Below are 23,772 nucleotides of genomic sequence, written 5' to 3' on the forward strand. Positions count from 1 at the left end.
CATGTTGAGGAGTCTGTCAAGCAAACTGCAGCCCGCCATTGTGTAGAAACCAGGCTCTGTAGAGAGATAAGGGTGCTTGGCTGAAACTCCTCAATAGCTAGACTAATTCTACACCCTGCCGCTTTTATTTAGGAGTAAATACAGTTACACAGGCTCCGGGGGGGAAAGACATGTCAGCCAGCAGCCTTCTTGAACAGGTAAAGAGAGGTATTTTCTGAACATTTACGAGGGCCAAATTTGTCAGCATCGCGACGGCTAGCGCGGATAGCTTAGCTCAGAGACAGCGGCTGTGGCTCAGTTGTGCAGTAGGCCTGACCACCTGCTAAAGGAACTGACTGCTGAAAATATATCTCTTCATCTATTTTTCCCCTTCCTCTCTTCTCATAAATCAAACCTTCATGAATCACCTGGACCCAATCCAGAGACCGAAAGGCCAAGCTAATAAAGGTAAGAGCACAAACTGTGTGATGTTATTGACTTGTGTGAATGCGGATCTTTTTACGTGCCGTGCGCTTTGAAAATCTTGCGTGCGTGAGTGATGTTAGCATCTTGACAAATAGGCCTGTCTGTGTATGTTGTAAATGTAGTTGAAATTCACTTGAATTTGATTTTAACACCGACATAAAATACAATAGCACAGTTTATTTTAAGATAGTTTTTGACCCTTAAAGGCAGCAGTCTTGGATGTCCTTAACATCCCTGAAGTAACACTCGAAAGGTTCCCACAGGTAGCATTACGCTAGCCATCCCTTGACTAGCTAATGTTAAATGGCAAAATGATGCACACCTCCGTCCCTTTATTTTTTATACTGTTGGCTTTTTCATAAACCAATAGGTTCGAGACCATATTTTTACCATTCACTGCCACTTTGCATCAGACATGATAAGACATTTTGGTGGCGTTACGCTACAGGTGCCATCCTAACACGTTGGCCACTCTGCTAATGTTAGCCAAGTCCGTCAAGTTGAAAGGACTCTTGGCGCTCGTTAACATGGAGACGCTGCTAACTGCATGCAGCTGACCACATAGCTAGCCTGCTAACGTTAGCTTGTTGCTAAGTTAACTTATGATGACACGTCTTCCGACATGCTTTTCCTTTGCTTTCCGTCATTTTGCCACCAAGACTGTAAAGTCAGAAAGCATGTGTCCGCTAGCATGCTTTCTACTCTAGTTTTTATTCTCCAATATTTATTTAAGTTTTGAGGAAAGCTTTGAAAGAACTTCATATCATCAACTTCATTAATGGCACTTATGACAGAATACTACTGCTCCACTACCTGCTGAATTAGCTCCTGACTTATAAAAAATGCTACAGTCTATATTGCATAATATTTTGCCTTTGAACGTGGGCGTCACAATGCATTTTCTTTCACCATTTCTCGCTTTTTAACCACTTTGAGTTCAGTTGATTCTTCACTGGGCTTGTTTGAGCTCATTGTGCTTTGTAACCTAGAGTGCATTCAGAGGTCATGATATCTGATAATCATGCTCAGGGTGTTTCTGTGACACTGATGAATAATTTTAGGGAGTGGTCTTGTTATGTAACAGGTGACCATGCTGATCTAAATTGAACTGATGCTACCGACTGATACTATGGAGTGTGTAAAATATGGATACTACTGTTTACATCTGTGTTGTTTTCTTTTCAGTGCAAAACGGAGCTGTGACCCAAAAGGATACTTTGAATGACGATGAGTTTGAGCCTTACCTGAATACTCAGGCCAGACAGGTGAGCGTTTAACACATTTTTGCCAACTCTTAGTTTCTTATTTTGACTACGGATGACTTAACTGTCCTTATGTGTTCAGAGTTGATAGTAGTGATGGCTAAGTCACCTGAATTTATCTTTGATATCTGATACTGAACTGATTTTTCTGAAATGGGAAAATGACTCCCTTTTAATACACTGTTTAATTTATTTTTTAGGTATTTTAGATTTCGGATTATCCAAGCTTAACATGCTTTGGAGACTTAATGGAAACTTAAACCAAACCAAAAAATGTGTTGTCTTTTTTTTGGTTTGGCTCAGTAGACACATTTATCTTTGGCCATGAGGACTTTTAATGTGTGTAGTTCTCGTATTGTCGTAATGAGTTGTTTTCATATCTTTTTCCCCATTGGCCTTGGATTTGATTTCCATTTACTGTGTGGTCATAGTTGTTCCCCTTGTGTACACATTGAAATAGTAAGTCGAGAAAAGAAATGGTGTATTTTCCCCCTCCTTGTTTTTTAATCTAAAAAATTATTTTTTTTTTTTTACATGTGTGTATATACATAAATTTTGTCAGTAAATCTTAATTCTCTTTCTATTTAGAGCAATGCCTATACGGCCATGTCGGACTCGTACATGCCCAGCTACTACAGCCCCTCCATTGGATTTTCCTACTCCCTGAATGAGGCAGCGTGGTCCACAGGTGGGGACCCTCCTATGCCTTATCTGGCCTCCTATGGACAGCTAAGCAATGGGGAACCCCACTACCTCCCGGACGCTATGTTTGGCCAGCCAGGCCCCCTGGGGAGCAACCCATTCCTTGGCCAACATGGATTCAACTTTTTTCCAAGTGGCATCGACTTCTCAGCGTGGGGCAATAACAGCTCTCAGGGACAGTCGGGGACACCACAGAGCTCTGGCTACAGCAGCAGCTATGCCTATGCTCCCAGCTCACTTGGGGGTGCCATGATTGATGGACAGTCCCCATTTGCACCTGCTGCCAACGAACCCCTGAACAAGGCACCTGGTATGAACAGCCTTGACCAGGGCATGGCAGGGCTTAAGATTGGTGGTGCTGGCCCAGGTGGTAATGGGGAAATGGCTCCAAAGGTGGTTGGCTCTGGTTTACCTGGTGGGGGCCCCCTTGGTTCTATATCTTCTGTTGGACCAACCAGCATGCCTCCTGTCTCACTTGCCCCTGCCAAGCCCACCTCCTGGGCCGACATTGCCAGCAAACCAGCCAAGCCTCAGCCCAAGCTTAAAACCAAGGGTGGCATGGCAGGTGCCAATTTGCCTCCTCCGCCCATCAAACACAACATGGACATTGGCACTTGGGACAACAAGGGCACCATGCCTAAAGCTGCCACTCCTCAGCAGGTGCCCCCTATTCCCAGCAACGGGCAGCCGTCGAATCAGGCTTCCCCACAGCCTGGTGCTACGGCTGCAGGTAACCCACAAATGCCCCTGAGCAATGGACAGCTGGTTCCACCTGTGCCCCAGATGGGGCAGCATCAACTTCCACCTACTGGTCAGCCAGGTATGGTTCCAATGCCTCAGGCTCCTCTCTCCCAGGGTCCTCCTCCCCCACCAAACCAACAGCAGCAACCTTCTCAGCCTATTCGCTGGGTCCCTCCACGAAACCGGGCCAATGGATTTGGGGATGCAGGTGGGAGTGGAACAGGCCAGTCACCTCCCACTCCTTCAGGTGTGGGTGTGGTTCCTGGGGTCCCTTCTGAACCTCACCCTGTTTTAGAGAAGTTGCGCATGGTCAACAATTATAACCCCAAGGACTTTGACTGGAATCTAAAGCAGGGCCGGGTGTTCATCATCAAGAGCTACTCCGAGGATGACATCCACCGCTCCATCAAGTACAATATTTGGTGCAGCACGGAGCATGGCAACAAGAGGCTCGATGCGGCTTACCGTTCACTGGGAGGCAAAGGGCCACTTTATCTTCTGTTCAGTGTCAATGGGAGTGGTCACTTCTGTGGTGTAGCAGAGATGCGCTCACCCGTGGACTACAACACGTCTGCTGGCGTGTGGTCACAGGACAAGTGGAAGGGTCGTTTTGATGTGCGCTGGATCTTTGTTAAGGACGTTCCCAACAGTCAGCTGAGGCACATTCGATTGGAGAACAACGAAAATAAGCCAGTGACCAACTCTCGGGACACACAGGAGGTGCCGCTGGACAAGGCCAGGCAGGTGTTAAAGATCATCGCTGGATATAAACACACCACCTCCATCTTCGATGACTTTTCTCACTACGAGAAGCGTCAAGAGGAGGAAGAGTGTGTGAAAAAGGTAAAAAAATAAAAGAGGGTGAAAAAAGAAGTGATCACAAATGAGTGAAATCGGGTGCTCTTGAATTGGAAACGGTTCCAATGTATGAAGTGTGCTTTTTGGGGGGTGCAGATGTACGTTGCTTTTTGTATTGGAGAAACACACCAGTAAAAATCCCAGAACATGTATTTCGTCTGTTAAATTTTCCGTGTTAATGTCAAGTTAAACTGTTTTGAGCTTTGACGGCCATCTTTGTTACCCATGCAAGTTATGTTTGTTTTTTTCTTTTTCTTTTTTTAATCAATCTCTTGTCTCAGAGCACTTTTTGGTGATGGAGGTTCATGGAAGCCCTTTTGTATTAGTGTTTAAATTTGTTCACGTCCTCTTGATCTTTTAGCAGAACACATTTAGACAATTAAATTCAGAACCTTTTTATTAACATTACAGCTTGTTAACCTTATGTAAATTGTTACTGTATAGGTATGTGTGTGTATGATGGTATTTTTGATTAATTCCACTGATATTTATGTGGTTAAAGTATGCTTCAGAGGGGAAGTTTGCAGCTCTGTAAAGCAGCTGAAATTTGCAGCCTAAAGCTTACTCTTAAAAGCTTAAAAGTCAGAATACATGAACTCATGAAACCTTTAGTTGACCAGTGTTTTTAAAATATTGTGAGCTAATGAAATTAAGGATTCACTGGCTTTGTCTTCTTGCCTTCTCACACTCGATGGCAACCATACATGAATGAATGCAACAACCTCAGTTGTATGGTTGTTGACATTCCTTCTGGCTGTTCTTTGTTTTTAGTGGTGGCGCGACTGTTTTCATTTTTGAAATGCAAAGCAAGCTCTTCAGTGTGTTTTTATAGACGTGTGTGTGTGTGTGCAATCTTATCGCGACTAACCAACAGCTCTCTAAAGCAGCTGTCCCTCCTTTCGAGGAGCCTGTTCCTTAAACTTTAGAACTTGAAAAATCCTGTGGACACATGCTGTGATTGCTGAGAAAAGGAGTTTATATTGTTGCTAATGCTGCCAGTAAATCTCTGCCAGTAAAACATTTAAAAAGCTTGTCTTCTAACAGGGCAACCGTTTAAAATGTCTAAACCGTCCCATTTTGTTGCATGTATTATTTTTTTTGTCTACTCTACTGAAAATCCCCAGCTTTGGTAAATCCAGACTAGTTTCTGAATCATCCGTTTGGTCCCATTCGTGGCGAGCATCTGACGGATACCGAGACTTGCTTTGTTTGAATTTGACTTTGTTGAGTTGTGCTCAGTTTTCACTCCTATGTGTGACAGGTGGAGGTCCAGGGCAGTGAGCCATATCCCAGCAACCCAAGCAACAGGAGTCATTACAGGCTTCAGGTAACGTTTTTCCTCAGTCGCTCTCCAAAGCCTTCTTGGTGATGTTTTTAGTCTTTGATGAAGACGGCAGCTCTTGTAGTTTTTCACAGGCTTCATGTACCGGATATATATATATTTATTTTTTCTGCAGCTAAAGGTATCTCAACAATAAGCTATCGAGCATTTCCAAGTCAAACTAATACATTAAATGTCAAAAGGTGAACCCCCCCCCCCAGTGGGCTTTGCATGCTTGACTTTGTGAATGATCAAACAGAATAAACTGGAGGCTTCTGTTGTGGTTTGTTGGTAATGTTGTTTTTTTGTGATGTCTAACTCGCTGTCCTCCTGTTTTGTTTTTAGGAGCGCCAAGGACGAGTCAAGTAGCAGTTGGTGCTTTGGTCAAAAGACTGCAATGCCCCCCCTTCGCCCCCCCCCCCCCAAAGCCCTGTCCACCCCATTACATCAAGATCTCTCTAAGAAATTCTAATAGGGGTGAAGAATTAACAAAGGACAAAAAAAAGAAAAAACAACTAAATGAAGACTTTGATTTCTTTTGACTTTAAAGACTTACTTCGAACTTGTAGTAAAAAGGAAACGATTATTCATAGGACTACAACTAAATGCATAGCATCCTTAGGTGAAATCTTGTTTGCCCCACCCCATTCCACTACATATGCTTTTTTTCCCTTGTATGCTGCTTTCTCCTCTTTCCTTTTTTTTTTTTTTTTTTTAAATGAAAGGATCATCATCTGTTTTTATGGTCCAAGAGCAAGTCTGTAACTCTCACACAAACACACAAATCTGATAGAAATTTGTAGTGTTGGCTAATATTAGTGTCCCAAAGTGAAGAATGGGCGATGCGTCTCATTTTCTTTGTTGCCCTCCCCACCCTGGCCTCTTGTCTTAAGAGAATTCTTAGACCTTCACACCAGGATCCAGCGGAGCTTCCTCGTCAGTGGATTTTCAACGTAGGCCGGTGCCAACTATGCTCACTCCAGAGTCTTTTGCACATGCTCGTCATGTTTTGTTTGAGAGGACTGCAGATGTTCAGAAAGGCCCTCCATTTTGTTTTCCCATGTGTCGGATGGAGTGTGTAGGGGAGGTAGGGTCAGGAGTATCTAGAGAGGAACAGTAGGGAAACGGGGTCAAGTGTTTAAATTCAGAGGAAATGTTAAGTTGATGAGCTTTGCTCACTGTATAATTTTTATGGTCTAAAAGAAGGAGAGAAAAAAATGGGGCCCTCTGTTGACAGTCTTCATTGGACTTAATTTACCCTCTTTTTCTTTCTCTTGGATACGTTAATTCATTGTTGCTATGGGCTGCTTCTTTTTTTTTTTTTTTGTCCCCCTTCTTTCCTCCATTTTCTTAAGACTTATGTGAGTGGCCTTGCCCCCACTCTTTCTATTAATCAGTTCAAAAGTAATAAATGTGGTATACTCAGCAGAACGGTGTGCATTCCCCTTGTTTGACTGTGGACAGCAGTGTTGTCTGTGCATCTTTTGTTTTCTCTCATGGTATCGGTGATTGTTTTCTCTGCTCGCCCTCATACGTAAGCCTGCTATCCCACCCAGCCGAGACTTCCGATTATTTTTTTTTTAGATTTTTTTTGTACCCGTCGGTACCGTTTCTTTCCTCTCTGCCCTTCCGATCCCTCCTTGTCCTCCACACTCCCAGATGTTTGTTTCTGCTTAGCCAGTCACAACCACAATCAGCTGCAACCATTTTCAGAATGTCATTGAGTTTAAAATAAAAAAAAAAGAGAGAAAAAAAGAACTTATTTCAGAACTACTGGCTTTTATTTGTGGCATAATAAAAATGCTCCACAAAGTGTAGTGGGTTCTTCTCCTCATTGGCCCTTTTTACTCACATTGGTGGCCGACTGTACCTATTGAGTGTCTGCTTGGTTAGTATCCTTTGATGGATAATGCATGTTGGGAAGTATGCAGTACGGTTTTTGTTTGGGTTTTTTTTTTGGGGGGGGTTGTGTTTTATATAACCACCACTGTGTTCTATTTTTTTGGGTCCCAGATACCATCGGTGCTCCTTATCAGTGATATGTTTGCTGTTATTGATGATGCTTGGTGTGAATGAATGACTTGATTTTTTTTTTTTTTTTTTTTGGAACCAGTTGGGTGCATTAAAAGTGTGTGTGTGGGGGGGGGGGCACAGATTCTGAACTAGGCTGTGAAGGAACCCTTTCAGTATCCTCTTGGATTAGTGAACATTTAACTTGAACAGCGATGTCCTCTCAGAAGGCATCTAGTGTTTTTAACCCTTTGTACAATTAATCTGCAATCCGCCATTTTCTGTCCTTTATGATGTCGGTTGTGTTGAATGTGGCGGACACAAGAGGGCGACACAACACTTTGCGCTGCACAGGTTCTTAAGCCTGCTCCTTTTTTCTAATACGGGGCCCAGCTTTAAAGGCCCTGCACTGTCACATTTGGACTTACAGGGGTCCCTAAGCGGGGTTTTTTTTTTCATTATCATTAGTCATTTAATTTTTGTCAGTGGATATATATTAGTTACTGATGTATCTTTTTTTTTTTTTTGTAATTTATTTTATTTATTTCTTTTCTGGCCTTCTAAATTTAATAGCCTTTAAAACCCATCGCGAACACATGAAAACCGCAAAAAAACAATTTTCTAGTGGCTGTTTGTGTCTGCTAAACCTTTTAGTTCCTGGCGTCCTATTGTTTTGATCACGAAACACTTTGAACCCCCCCCACCCCTCCCCTTTCTGTCATCTGTGGCCCCTGCCAGAATCTGTATGTGTTTACGCCCCGAGGCGTCCGTTTCGTTGGGTCATACTTTCACTAGGAAGTCTAAATTCAGTGATGAGTGCTCTCATTTACGATGCCGCACAGCTATAAAAACCACGGGGCTGTTGCGGGCCGCATATAGCGCCACAGTCCGCAGTGTGTCGGATGATTTCAGCGCACAAACCAAAGGTCTGTTCTGGCCCGACAGGATCACACCAGGCGAGGATAAATCTTAATCTTTACATTTGAAGAGGGGGTGTAAGGTCCCAGCTTTTAACAAGAGAGCTCTGTATGTATGCGCGTGTGTGTGTGTGTGTGTCTGGACGGAGGTCGACGGCACGTGCCGTCTGTGCGTGTAAGGCACGCTGCCTCGAGGGGATCTCCTGTGACCCTTATCTGAGAGTCTCTGGGGACGCCTTTGAGCCCCTCCTGGGATGCAAATGAGCAGCCATAAAGCAGAGGCGCTGGGAGATGCCAAGCTACCGAGGAGAAGAAAGGGAAAGTGGCGGAGGAGCGCACACCAAGTGAAGTGTGCGTGCAGGGGATGGAGAGAAGCAGCAACGACAAAAAAAAAAAGAGTTTGTGACTGTGTGTGGGATGGACTTCTTACTTTTCATATGTTCAGAAAGTCTTGACTGCTTTCAGAAGGTGCACTTATCCAAAGCCATGTTCCCTTTAGCTGACTTTCGAAATAACTCATCCAGATACAGTTTAACAGACTAAATGCATTCAAACTCTTCAGACTAGTCAGGATGCAAGTGGGTCACTAATTCGAGAGATAATTGCATATTCAAACAAGCCAGTGATCCCTGCCTTTCTTTCACACAGTTAAAACCTTTTTAGAATCCTCTCTCCTTAGTCGTGTCCCGTACAGAGTGATGTTTAGTCTGAGAGCTTCACGTTAAGAGAAGTGTCTTTGGCTTCATGTTGCACTGCAAGGTCATGGTTCTGCTTTATCCTCCCCTCATTATCATAAGGCATCCGTCTCTTTCTTCCATTAGTGACGCTTCACCATGTCGCCAACCCGACATCTATTTACATGACTAAATTAGATTTTCGTCTCTTTTTCAGTATTTTCTTTAAAAGAAATAAAAAGCTGATGGGTTTGAAACCACACTCCATATAATCAATTTATGTGATTTGGATTTATTTTATTTTTTAAAATGTAGGCTATTCATATGTTCATACGTTGTACTGAATTCATATGTTCCGTCTCTTTATAACATCTGTTTTGCACACATGATCCATAAACTGCAGAATGCAAAAAAATTAGTTTGTTACATGTTCGATATAAATATAACAAAAAAAAAATTAAGTCAACATAGCAAGAATATGTCATTAATTTTTCCCAGCATTATTTGGCATCATAACTGAAAGCCTTTGTAGCTGGAATAATATGTGGACTGTTTATGCATAAGAACATGTCACGATGACAAATGTTTTTAGCACAAAAAGGAGGCTCTGTATGCGGTCACCTGCTCTCCATCTCCAGGGGTCCCGCACTGTTGGTGCATTGAGTGTTACCCCCTCATTTCTTCAGGTCTCCTAATTGTATTGTTATCAAAATGCATAATGCGGAGACAGGCAAAGGGGCTCAAACAACAGTTGATGACCTCTGTCTCAACATATGTGGCACACTCACCCCCTGCACGCTCTAATTGTGTGGAGCTGACAGGCATGTCAACATAAAGGAGCATAGAAACCTGCTATAGCTGTAGCATATATTCTTTTTTCTTTCTCTTAAAGTCTCTCTTGCTTAAAACCTGAAAATACTTAGATTTTTTTTTGAGTATTGTTTCACTTGACTAAAAACTGAACAAAATTAGAATTAACACTACAGCCAATATGTCAATGTAGGGAATTTAAAATAGACTGAAAGGGATTCATACGCTAATTCACAGCTTTGTTTTTTATGGTGTATTCTGCCTCCATCATCTGAGATGTAGGTCAACTCACATCTCTGTTGCCTGCAGCAATTTGCTGCTTGAATCATTTTATGCAGCGCTGTGATTATAGGAGTAGAATTGACGCTCATTATTTAAATTACTTGACGCTTTGGGCTCTTCTTACTTTGAGAAGAAACACTAGATACCACAAATAGAAATGCAGCTCATAAAATGACTTCTTTATTGAGATGTTTTGCAGAACAAAAACACAAACAAACATAAAACTATCATTTGAAACGTGTAAGAGTGTGTTTCAGAGTTTTGATGGTATTTCCTTCATTGGAAATATTATTCAACTTGCATGAGTGATTCAGGAGGCCGTTCCATTTTCTGATGGGACTAATGGCAGAAGAGATTTAAAATTCTCCTGCAGCACATCTTGCCCAAATATTGCATTATTGCATATTCTCTCTGTTTTTCCTCTGTACTCTCATGCGGAAACACGCAGACCTTTGAAGTGGTCCTCTGTCACCACATGGCAAATCCCCCTAGTGTGATCCCTCTGTCCATTTGGCTGCAGGAGCAGCACTGGTAGACTGCCTACGGCTCTGTTTGTTCTAACATTATGGAAACCAGTATATTAGCAGACTGGTGCCCAGTGATCATGTCGTCGGTGGCTCTGCGATGTTCCCTCCGTGTCTTAACAATATACCCTCTATCGTTTGCCTTCACTGATCTGTACATCTGTCAGAGGTCACTGTTCTGTAACTTTGCCTAATGTGCGTTCTCCTGCGTCTCTCGTTAATCTCATAGGATTGTGAGGAACATCCATATGTGCAGTCACCGGAACCATTCTCCTGTCCTGTAGCTTGAACGCTGGTCTCTCAGGTGAGCGAGGACTGTGGTTTCTCTCTTGGCATTCACCGCGTGCCTTAATTGTATTGAAATTAAATCAAGGTCCACTGTGAACACAAAGAGCCCAAACCCAAACTTCCAAAGCGTTCTGAGCTACTTTTTGTGACAATGTTCAACAGCTTTTTTCTTTCTCGGTCGTAAAAAGTACATCTTTTTTTTCTTTCTTTTTTTTTCTGGATGTCTCTCCTCAGTCCGTCCCTATTTGACTTTCTCATTCCACCCTCCACACCTGTGATCTGTCATCCCTGTAGGCTCAAAGACGGCTATGCGGTTTTTCCACACGTCAAATCACATTGCATGCTAACCCCACACAAACATGCATTCTCCCTTCATAATGAAAACACGTTTTCTATACAGGCAATACAGGGAAAAAGACACATACATGATATAAGCCAGAGATGCTGTGATTCCTCTGAACAGCCCACAGTGTGTACATGCATGCATGCAATTGTGGATGTGCGAAAGAAAAAAAAAAGTGTTTCCAGCAGCAAAATGTGAAAAAAAGATCATCAAAGCAAGATTTCACACCATTCAAATAACCTCTGTTTAAACACAGTACAGCACATCATTTAAAGACAACATTAAAAAAAAAAACATTACAGAGAAACAGGGAGTGAGATAGAGCAAGCGAGCAAAGCTACCTTTGTTGCACCATAAAGAGAGCAGCAGCCCAGCTACCTGATTGCTACCATTCCTGCAGACCATCTTCCCCTCAGAGCAAAACAAAGGATGACGACTGGATATTTATGAGGACACACTACGATGCACCGCAATGCCTCATCCTCATCGTAGCACTGGTTCGGCTTTTATGTTTAAGAGCTTGGTACGTTTAACCAGACCAAGCAGTTCTTCATTACAGTTGGTAAAGCTGTGTCGTTATCTCCCTCTTACCCTCCCTCCTACTCTCCATCCCTTTACTGTTCTCTCTCTCTCTCTCTCTCTTCTCTGTGCACTCTGCGCATGTAACTCTAGCCATGTATAGGCTCGAAAAATCTAAATAACAACCATCTCCATCTTGCGATTCATAACAGCATACACAAATAGATCATTTAGAAAAGAAAATACTAAAGTTTTATGCAAAGCAAAGATTTTAGAGAATTGAAGCTTTTTAGCCATTACACAAGACTCCAAAAAAAATGCTAGTGTTGCATCTAAACTCTCTCTCTTGACCACTGCGCTCACTTCTTTTCTATTTTTTTTTTACCTACAGAACACTACTGTAGCGCAAATAGATTTTTTTTCTTTTTTTTTTCACGATCAAATATATCCTTCCTCTCTAAAGACGAGGCAAAAAATAGCAGGGAAGCTGCAGAGTATTTCCGCCTTCAGGTCCTCGGTCCTGGTTTTGTTATTGTTGTTTCTGTAGTTGTGGCTGTGACTGCGCAGCTCCATCCTGTGAAGGTCCTTCAGGGTTGGGAAGAGCAGGGGAGCAGGCACACAGGGGGTGGTGGGATGGCGGACAAGGGGGGCTGAAGGAACGGGAGGCAGGCGGGTATCACGCATGCAGTCGGGGGGGAAGGAGGAGAGGTTAGCAGAAAAAAAAAAAAAAAAAGACTCAGCTAAATTCTACCGAGTCACCACCGTTAGAAAAATTCCATTTGGACCTGCTCAAGACAAAACCAAAAAGGAAGACGAAAAAGCCCAAGATGTAGAACATACATATATAAGCCAGGTAGGTATATATGTATAAGGATCCAAAGGAGAAGGAGGAGAAGGAGGGAGATAAGGGATGGACGGACGAGGAGGAACAGGCAACTGGCTCACACACAGACACACTGCGCCGAGGCGAAGGCACGGGCTTCAATTTATGCTTTCTGGTCGACACCACCCCCCACCTCACATACACTTGCACGCAAACACACATGCAGATACACCACACACACACACACACACATACACACACACACACATATAGAGTGTCCCGCCCCTATCTGCCCCTGTCCCTGTCCTGTCCCGTACTGGATGCGTGGCCCAGCTGATCAGTGCAGAGGGATTAGCCAACAGGGCCAGCTGGCAGGGATTACACAGGCAAAGTGGGGGAGGTGTGTGTGGGGGTGATGGGAATGGGAGGGGGGATGAGGGGTGAGAGGGTAGGCCTAATACTGGGGGAGGAGGAGGGGGGGATGGGAGCTCATGTCTTGTCCTGCACACGCACACACACTTGCACACACAGATGTGCATGGAAACGTGTATTTTGTCCAGATAAACATGCAGATGTTCATACACATCACGAACCGATGACTGAACACACGGCAAAATGCTTACAAATGTTTCAATAGAGTTTTCAGTGGATGCATGAGCTGCAGTGGGATAGACTGCAGGGTTCGCCAGCCAGTAATGCATGCAGTGCATCTTCCTTCCTGGCGATGACGACGACGACGACGCACAGTGTTGATAAATGTATGTAAATGTGCAGGAGGCAGCGGGGCATGGATGGCAGAGGGGGCCAACAGAGGGAGGGAACCCCATGGGAGAGCAGGGCTAGGCTGACAATGCAAGGCTCTGACCCTTGACCCTTTTCCGCTCCATCATCCGCGGCCATCAGCTGATCCCAGTAAATGGACAGCCTCAGTATCACCCCCTCCTTTTCTCCTTCTCCCTGTCGAACACACACACGCGTGCAGACACAGGCCCACTAACAGAGCTGAATATGGCAGGGACCACTCTTTTTTTCCCCCTTTTTTTTTTTTTATTGCCAAACCTTTTCCATCTCTTGCTTCCTCCAGCTCTTTCCCGTCTCATGCCTCACTTCACCACTTAGCTCATCCCGATATCCCCTCTGCTAACCTCTCTCATTATTTTGAAATGTGTCGACATCTACAATTGTCATATCTACCCAAGAAGAAATCCATCCTATATGAGTATATTTTCTATGTGCTCATCTTTTGACTCATCCCATTGTATTCTGCTTTTTTTTTTCCTTCTTATAATGGCTGTCAGTCTTTTTTTTCTAAATCTCTTTAGATCTCTGCGATAGCACAGGCACATATTACCTCCAGTTGTATATGTAGCAGTTAAAGAAACTACATTTAGTGTTTTTCATGTGAAATAATGTTTTTATCTACATATCAAATACCTCTAAGAATAGTGCTGTAGGTGTTTCACCAGGAACATTTAAAAACGCTCCCTGTAAACATCACTGCTGAGGTGATTCTAACATTAGCAGCACTGCTGTCTTTGTTCTGTGCAGGTTCACCGTTGATTCCTATGTTCACTTATCTGTGATCATGATATTTTCAAATAATCCTGGAAGTTAAAATCATGCGGTTTGGCCACTGCAGTCAGTGAGATATTTGTCGAGCATTACCAAAACCCTAATGGCTAAACGACTGCGCGTATCTACAGTGGCAATTTGACACACAGCTATTTCATACTGTTTCATCTCAGTTTTGAAAATATCGACTTCTAATATCACACAGAATAACATACCTCAGTGGAGTGAAAATACAATTTGACACATTTCATGGAAAATGCAGCCCGGCTCTGGTCTGTCACTGAATTTGCACAGTTTGGCACGTACATGTGGGGATGATAAAGGGATAATTCGAAGACTTGTTCAGTTTGCATTTGCGGCATTAAATGCTCTTGTGCAAAAATCAAATCATGTCAAAAGTTTTTTTTTTTGCAGGTTGTGAGCAGCGGTTTGAGCTGCAGTACATAGGACAGAGGCACACGTTGCTCCAAAAATACGCGTGCAAACACAGCACAGACATAGACATGCATAAAGAGAGAGATTCGGAGGGATTTCTGCAAAATCAAAGACACTTTTTGTGTGGCCTTGTTGGCAGTTTTGTATAGTTAACATCTAGATTCAGACATGGTTGACGTGTGACAAATATGAGATCGATTAGGATGTGATTGCATGAAATGCACAGTAACGGAGCAGCAAAGCTCTGGGGTGAAACGATAGACAGCATGGTCTTCCATTTTTGAAGGATGAATCGATGGATTTTATGATTTAAAAGAAAGCATTAAAATAGTTTTCTTCTCATTGATTTGTTGAATTTTTGGGGGAATAAACTGTCATTTGTGTTAGATATTTTTCAGTGAGGCTAAATCTTTATTATTCATAGCCATTGATTACATTTCACATATACTGTATATATGTTAACATAAGGCTTGCTTAGCCCTGTGCATGTTGGCGTGACAGTAGAAAGATTTGCTTTTGTATTTTGATGTCCTACCACCTCGCCCTTAATTTCAAAAGCTCATACATGTGAGAATAAGAGCAGGCGAAGAGGCAAGCAACCCTCCTCGCAGACAGCTTCGAAGATCAGAGAGAGGCAAGCAAAGAGTTTTTATCGTACAGAGAAACACAAGCAGAAGGAGGCAGGCGATTATACAAAGAGACAAGCCGGGTGAGACAGACAGACAGGAAGACAGAGAGACGGGCAGGGACAAATAGGCAGTGCTCGTCCCTAGTTTGGTAATCTGATGGAGAGATTAGCAAGCAGGCAGCATTTGGGTCGGATTATCGAGTCATTAGAAAAGACTGGTGCTCCAGAGCCTCTCTCATGTGTTAATGTGGCTTTGTAGGTCCTCGGCGCTGTCTGTGCAGATTGTCGAGAGTATGTACAGTACACGGTCTTTAAAAATGCAAATAGCGCCGCATAAAGCTAATATTCCTCGGTCTTTTTGTTGGACGTACATTTGTATAAATGCGCATGTTTACCAGATTTTTCAATTCTGTAAAATATTTGTAATATTTTTGTTATTTTCCAATCTCAAGCAATAAGGTTTTCTTTCTTTTTCTATGTCTGCTTTGGTTGCAGAGGTTCCAAAATGAAATGCTGCATCAGAATTGTTCTATATACATGTATCAAATTAGAATATCTGCTCCATTTTACAGAAACAGTGTAAATCCAATTTTCCTTTTTACTATACAATCACCTCTTCCTGTTTATAACAGCAGCAGCCTTGTATTTTAAATATTTTTTAAATGTGCAGTTCACAACACCATGTTGCATTTTTACCGAAAAGCCTTTTTTAATCGACCAAAAATGCGATCACCCCAGTTTTCAGCAATTACACAGAATTCTGGCCTTCTCTGTGAACTACAAGGAAAGGTAGCCTCACTGTCCTCGAGTGTATTGCCTGATAAGCTGTAGCATTTAGCACCATAGGCCAGCGGGGAACACAAAGGTATATGGCCTACATGCACTTAGAAATCATACAGACGTGATGTTCCGTGATGACAGGATTTAAACAGGATCAGAAGAAGCCGGAGAGCTTATGAGTACGTGGGTGTCTGTGAAGGGGAATACCTGTGCTTACAGGAGGTTATGTGGATTTTTTTTTATTTAGTTCTTGAATATTAACGGTTGGAGTTGTGTCAGAGGTAGTGGGGCCATTCATTGATAGCTGATCAATGTTGCTGACATTCTCTGTGTCAGTAGTACTGAAATGGTCCAGTGACTGTTTCAGTTTCACAGGCTTACAAATACGAGTGAGTGTCTTTTATTTGTCGTGTGCTTCATAATGTCTATTGAATTGCCAAAAAAAAAAAAAAAAGTGGTAAGTTTACGTTAATTTCAGCTCGAAGTCTTGCTTTAAATGAGTCATTTGAATGAGTCTTAACTGTTTTTAACTGTAGTCCCGGGTTGACCACACAGTATACAAGATCAATCGCTCTCACATACATACACACACACACAACCTCACACTATCTGATCTGTGGTCCCAAAAACGTTCCCTTCTGCTTCTGCCTCTGCATACTCCATGCCCCAGTTCCCCACCCCCATCTCTTTTTGTCAAATAAATTGCGATGTGACCTACTTCCCATTTTGCACCATTTTGCTCGTGTTCAGATATTATTGTTTGAATATGAGTGAATTTGTTTTGGGTCACACAGTATCAAAGAAAACACAGGGTACAGTATCCAGTATGGACATCGTATTAAAAAAATATAGAAACGTAAACATCAGCACGGACAGTTTTTTTTTTTTTTTTCATCCCAGAATTACAATTTACTGTGGCAGCTTCTTTTAATGTGTGCAACACATTATGGAGCTTTTGTTTTTAAAATTGCCCTTGTATGATTTGTAATTAAAGTACATGGTTCACCTATTTTCTGATTAACACGTACAATAATTCTCGCAGCCCTCATAATAACAGGATGTCTTTGTGATGGTCATAGACTGAGGAAATAAGGGAAATCAATTTTGCAGCCTAGCTAAGCAGAAAGCACAGTGGTTATTTTCAGTAATAACCATTGCTAATTCATTGAACCACATTGCATTTATAAACCAGTTAGGTCTGCACTAGTTGGCATCCTGTATTCTGTTTTGACTTGAAGCACTGTTTTAAAAAGCTGCTTGTGATGAAGAAGAGGATCTTATTGGAAAGGAGTCAGCACCCAAAATGTCATGTTGGCAACTTCTTCACTTTCTTGGGTCTGGAATGTTTCAGTATCCTAATAATTTTCCTGCTCATATCATTATTTTATTTTGTTATTTAAGAATTTTCGTTTCTAATCATCCATTAAGTCTAAAAAAAAAAAGTTACAAATAGTTTTCTGGTAATTCTTATATTTCACATTTAAATAGTGTATTTTCGTAACTTCACGTGGATGTGTATGAGCGTGCCAGTGTGTCTCAGTGTATCAGATCAAGGATCTTCATTCCTGCCTTCTCCCAGAACGGGGAGATGGCACCGGAGACCATGCTGACCCTGATTTATTGGGATCAAAATCCACATGACAGCAATTAATTTACATCCATTAACTGCATCGCCTGCTCTTTCCTTCTTGCTCTCTGTGGACATTTTTGCACTCCTGCACAATCTGTTCGAACAGTCTTCGTTTCTCCTCTCATTCTCTGACTTTTCCTTCTCTCAGCACGGGTTCTCTCTTGTAAGCGCTCTCTCTCGTGTGTAACTTGGATTTCATATTCCCGATCCTTTTAGAAGACCTTCAGTATCCCATCCTACCTCCATGTATGAAGGAATGCTAGATAAACAATAATGCCATGAAGTTCAAATTGTGTGTTTCACTCTCTTTTTTTTTTTACATGTAATTTGTCTCTCAGTGTCTGAGAGTTGAGGAAACTACAGTTTTCTTTGAATCGTATGAATGATCCCTGTGAATTAAGTGACGTGTATTGACTCTTTTAAATGACAGAACACACGGTGTGTAATCAGAACAAATTAAACAATGCTCGACAAACTGACTAATTATGATTAAACAAGGAATTTGACATTAACATTATAAGCTCAGCATCTTCTTATCATCTCAGTGTGTCCTCCATGCTGTTTTATCATTGAAGCTTCCAATTCACGCAGGTTCTTGTGCTCAAGGGTCTCTTTCTTTCCACTTACATTAAGTTTCTTTATTCTTCCTCACTGGCCTACATTTGTCGCTGTTTCCCTACCTCTCATTCTCCTTTTCTAGCAGTATCTGTCACCCAAATGCTTTTTCCTGGCCTTTCAACTAAAGACAGGAAACTTTGCTTCAGGGAGAATTTGCCATTTATTTCCACAGAAGGAAAAAAAAATGAAAAGGGGCATTAGCGCTTTGTATCTTTCCCCCTTTTTGTCTTCTTTCTCCACGCATCTTTGCTCTCTCCACTATTGTAGAATCACTATATCCAACTCAGGCCTCCATGCCGTCACTGTGTGAGGAGCATGGTAAATGTACTGGGGGTTGGGTGATTGGGACAGCTGAGTAGGGGATGAATTCTCTAGTCTCTCATCTAAGTCCCTTGTACTTATGAAATGTGAGCATTCTCAAACAATCAGGCATAAACATGCGCACACAGACAGAGAGAGCAAGTCTTTATCCAATATGCACATGTTCTATGTATAGTCATGTATTATGCTCACATACACATTCATACAATCAAGCATTTCATTTTTGCATAGTGTGTGTGCGAAATTTCACAATTCTTGCCTAATTCCAAATTCATTCTGAGGGGAGAGACAATGGGGAAAAAATCCTTCGCTTGCATCTTATACTCAGCATAGCTTAAGGGACAGGTTACCAGTGTCTATTCAACGATTGGCTGAGGATGTGGTGCGGGAGGAAAAGTTGCAGTTGGCAGCAGGCAGAAAGACACTGCAAAGGGAGCGGGGGTTCACAATAAAGGATTTTAAACCAAAGCCTCTTTGGTGAAGAGGAGGGAGGGAGGGAGGAAAGAATGGGGCTGTGGGGGTGGTGGATAGATACAGGATGACACAAGGTCCAGATTAACCCTAATCTCAGGTCTGGTAGTTTAGGTGAGGCTGAGGGACTGAAGGAAGCTATCCCATGGCAGGTGGTCATGAGGAGGTTAAAACTGTGAGGGTGGGAGGGTGGGAGGGAGGGAGGGAGGGAGGGACAGGGTGTTGCTGGGGAAGAGAGTGCGAGAGAGAAGCAAGTGCAATGAGGTTTTTAGGATCTTTGCTTGAAGCAACCAGATAGAATTTAGAATTCAAACCGAAAATCCAAAATGCCCGACCAAAAACAGAAAGAGCGGATTGAAGTGAGGAGGAGGGGGGTTACACATCTAAGAGAACAGCAGCATGGTGTGACAGTGGCTGCAGGGTGATTGGGTGGTTGGTGCATGGTGACAGTGGCACATGCCCTGGTGCATGGGATTAGAGGGACAGTCAGTAATCTGCTGTTTAGGCTGTATGTAGGGCAAGAGTAGCTTAGCCCAGCCACTCTTAGCATGGCTGGAGCGAGAGGGAGAGGAAGTAGACTGGCTTTATACAGCAGCGCTCAGCTTACTCAAATAACCCCTCGCTTTCGCTGGTTTTGTGTACCTATTCTCTGTCCCTGAGACTGCAACTCTTTACAACGTCCAGTGATGAGATAAGTGCGATTAAATGCGATTAAATCATAAACGCTAATGTGAAAACAGGACAAGTATATGAAAAGAAAACAAGAAGAACAAAATAAAAAATTCACCCTCAGTAAATGATTATTTGTAGAGGTCAATACCTTCTCTTTTCTCTCAAAGAATTCTTATCAGAAAATGTATAAGATACTTTGATAGATCATTTGAATATTCCTTTTCTTAAGAAATGATTCAATTGAAATAAATGCTGAACAAATGAGGACATCTCTTCTGCCGTAAAATTAATTGAAAAAGCAATCTACACTCGAGCTGAAAAATTGTTGCAGCACTTGGAAATTGTTTGCTTTTCATGATACATGGATAGGCAAACATTCAATTGTCTTTCAAACAGAACATGCAGTTAAAGGGGGTATGATTTAACACAGCCCCTTGGAAAATTAGATTTTCCAATAATTAAGTGAATGTGTGCATGGTGGTACAATACATGTGCAGTCCTTTGAAAAAGATATATAAATTTATATATACCCCTGGTCTCTGAAGTTTGTGTTTTTCCACTGTCTCCCTGTCTTTGACGTCAGCTTCTTTTAACAACTCTTTCATGCAAAATCCCTGCAGTGCACAGTGTTTTATTAGATGTAATTTAAATCCCAACAAAGCATTTCAGGGTGATTCAAATCAAGACTTTGACCTTGCCTCTCCATGACATTTTTTTCCCCCTTTTCCAGCCAATGCCTGGTGGATTTTCTATCCTCTCGTTAGGATAATGGTCCTGTTAATAGGTCCTCTTTCAGGTAAAACTTCAACACTCAAACAGATGGCCTCAAAGGATATTTTGAAATTCTTTGATATGATGCAGAATTCATGGTACAAGCTGTCCTGTACCCGAGGCAGCGAAACAACTCAATACCTAGCACTTAAATAATCATGCGCTGGTTTGCGGCAAACATGTCTTCTCTTATCGTGGCCAAACTACCCTTTGACTGGCAAGCAAGTTCTGCAGTGTTTTGAAATCCATGGCAATTGATTTTCCGTTGATTTTATAATTTATCTCAGGTTATTCTGAGATCTTCTATAAATCCTTTGTGAGACTCAGAAGCATCCATAACCTTTCTGGCCTTTGAGAACATGGTACTCTTCAGGACCAAAGAAATGATCAGACCCAAGATATCACTCACTAAAGAGGGTCTAATTAATGGCACCTCATTTGAACCTCAGGATTAAGATTTTCAGTTAAATGTCGGGGTGTACTTACTTACGTTCTTTCTTTCTACCACTGATCCGTCTTTTGTCCCTGAAATGTCAGCTTTGAGGGTCATTTGTTTGCCTGTATTATTTTTCTTGATAAAAACCATTTCAAACAGGATCAAATCTGTTTTCTTGCCTTAACAACCCTTCTACTGTTTAGTAACGATTTAAACTGAACCACAAATGTTTTACAAATCACTGAACAAACTAAACTTAATTATTTGAACCACTGACATAACAAATGCAAAACTCACAGCAAAACGATATGCTACATGACTCTAATGTCGACTGCTAATTAGCTGACTATCTCTTGAGAAGCACAGGCACATCAAATGTACAGTACACAGACTCAGTGACTGTCAAATAACAAGAACACACACACACACACACAAAATGCAAGCAGTGTGTCATCGCCTCTGAACAGGAAAAAGTGAGACAGAGATATACTTCCTCCTGTTTGTTGCTCTTACATTGATCAAGAAAATAAGATACATACTACTCTCAGAACTGAGATTATCATTTTATTAATCCATCGACCCATCAGTGATAAGTTAAGGATCAAATATGTTGATAATCACTTGATCTCTGATATAAAAAGGACATCAGTGGGCATGACTGCAAGCTCTTGGAAACTGTAATATACATTTGTTATTATTTTCTGACATCCTATTGTCAAAACGCAGATTATTAAACACAGTAATCTGCAAATTGAACTGTAAAAAAACAGCTGTCAATTTCATCTTGCTGAAATATATTTTTTGTCTCATTTAGGTCACAATCTATATGACAGAGAAGGGGAGGGAGAAGATGATCCATGGTATGATGCATAATACATTGTAGTATGACCTATGCAGAGTGTGCATTTACTGTAAATTGCTGCAAACTAACTGAAATGTACAACAACCATCTTAGAGAGGCACCACCACACAGTCTTCCCTCAGCCTTTGAAGTCATTCAAACAAACCCCCATCTCTTCCCTCCATTTTCCAATGAGCCAAGTGATTTATGTCAAGTGAAGTCAAGCATGGGCCAGCATATGAATCAAAATTTGTCAATTTCACTTTTCCCACTCTCGTCCGTGAGTTGATACGGCTTACTTTTGAATATAAATCCCCAGAGAGTGCCACGTTGCTTTCAACTGCCTGTAGCTTCAGCAGAGCAATCAAACCCTTTGTTTTTTCACACCATCCCACAATCCCACCTGCTTTGGCGAGACGATGGAGGGTCCTTTGAAAACAACGAGGCGGCATGATTTATTATTCTAATTAGCCAAAGTGAGACTTTAACAAAATCTCGATTATACTAAAATCGCCAAAACAGTTTTCTGGTTGGCTGCTTCCACTTCTGTACAGATGTTAATCAAAGGCATCTATTGAGTCGAGGTGCAAAACTGCTTGTGAGTCACACCATTGCTTGGTGATCTCCTCACAAACATGCACACAAACAAACGGGTGCTTGAGTCCCGTGTAGAATTTAAAAAAAACATGCATATCAAGTGAAACTGCTTTATTCTGTCAACACTAGCTATGTGACGCCGCTTCCCAACCACGTCCTAGTCAAACGGAGGGCGAAACGTGGAGAGAGACCCGTTCAAAATCTGCTGCAGTGTTTAATTCCAGGTCATTTCATAATCTCTTTGATACTCACATCTGCACATCTCTTCACTCTCACTCACTGACAATCAAACAGCTGCAAGCTGGCATGCTAAATCCTCAGCTATAACACACAAACTAAACACACACAAACACGTGAAGTCACTCACTACATGCATACACATATACACAAGTGCCAGTAGAGGAGCACACACACACACACATATAAGAATGTGTGTATATATATATAGACACAGATGCCTATGTCCACTCACTCACTACAGATGTTCCTCTAAATCAAAAGTATATCTTTCCACCACATACAGCAGAGACTCTGGAAAACGTTACGTTTGTTAGAGGAATAAACATTTACAGATAGACATACAAGTACAAGAAGGAAATGAACCCACAGTGCATGCTGTATGTATGTATGTATGTAGTTCTTATCCGTTCCTATGGTTTTCTTCACCTTTACTTCCCCTTCGTTCCTCTTCCTACATCCCTCCTCCCACACCCCAGTCCTCCTGCATCAACAGGCATGTGAACCTAGCATTCGATTCATCTCTCTCTATCGCTCCTTCTCGCTCACGTTCTCACTCTCTGCCTGCTCTATTTTCATCTGTGTGCTTCCACTCTTCTGGCTTTCGGGTAATTACCTGGCATTTGCAATGCAAAGTCCCCTGTGTCCACCTCCGCAGGTGATTGAGCTTCATTTCCCCGGCAGATAAGAGAGGGAGAAAGAGGAAGAGAGTGAGGAAAGGAGGATTGCAACAGGGTGTGATGTTATTCTGGCAGGATATGGGAACACTGCCCTGAATTATTTTTTGCTCTTGTTGTCAGGTTCAGAGCACACTCAGGAATGTTTTATGTTCCAACACCTAAATAATCATTGTCATTACTTTCATATCGCTTGGTGTGCCAGAAGTTAAAGTCGGAACAAAGTCAACTCTGCATTTGGATCAGTGCACAGCCGGCTCGGCTGGCCTTTGACTCAAGGTGACTTTTCTTTTTTTTTTTTAGAATGACTCACTTAGTGGGAGTTATGGTAGCAAATCAAACAGCAAGCAGAAAAGATAGTTTTCTTTTTTTGGATCTGGAATCTACCTCGGTGATGTTTTGTGTTGTTTGCATGTCAGATAAGATTTATCACCCTGGAAAGCTTTAAAAAAAAAAAGATCTTAAAAAAAGCAACATATCCGACATGTTAAAAAACACAACCCAATAATGTGTTGTTAGAGGGTCTGTTTTTCAGCCAACCCATGAT

The 23,772-nt window shown here is 42.0% G+C and overlaps 1 protein-coding gene across 1 annotated transcript; it reads left to right on the forward strand.

The window, feature by feature from the left end:
- ythdf2 (YTH N6-methyladenosine RNA binding protein F2) lies at nt 1-7,163 on the forward strand. The gene is made up of 6 exons (XM_072364926.1): nt 1-197; nt 423-447; nt 1,651-1,730; nt 2,316-4,013; nt 5,290-5,355; nt 5,695-7,163. The coding sequence occupies exons 1-6, from the start codon at nt 171-173 to the stop codon at nt 5,716-5,718; spliced, it is 1,920 nt and encodes a 639-aa protein (XP_072221027.1). The 5' UTR covers nt 1-170; the 3' UTR covers nt 5,719-7,163.
- The last annotated feature ends 16,609 nt before the right edge of the window (nt 7,164-23,772 follow it).

This window comes from Leuresthes tenuis, unplaced genomic scaffold, assembly GCF_036924035.1.
Source record: "Leuresthes tenuis unplaced genomic scaffold, fLeuTen1.0.hap1 SCAF_15, whole genome shotgun sequence".
NCBI classification, from domain to species: domain Eukaryota; kingdom Metazoa; phylum Chordata; class Actinopteri; order Atheriniformes; family Atherinopsidae; genus Leuresthes; species Leuresthes tenuis.

Coding starts and splice junctions, on each gene's coding strand:
- ythdf2 (XM_072364926.1), top strand. CDS start 171: ATGTCAGCCAGCAGCCTTCTTGAACAG. Junction 448..1,650: donor GAAAGGCCAAGCTAATAAAG/GTAAGAGCACAA, acceptor TTTTCTTTTCAG/TGCAAAACGGAGCTGTGACC. Junction 4,014..5,289: donor AGGAAGAGTGTGTGAAAAAG/GTAAAAAAATAA, acceptor TATGTGTGACAG/GTGGAGGTCCAGGGCAGTGA.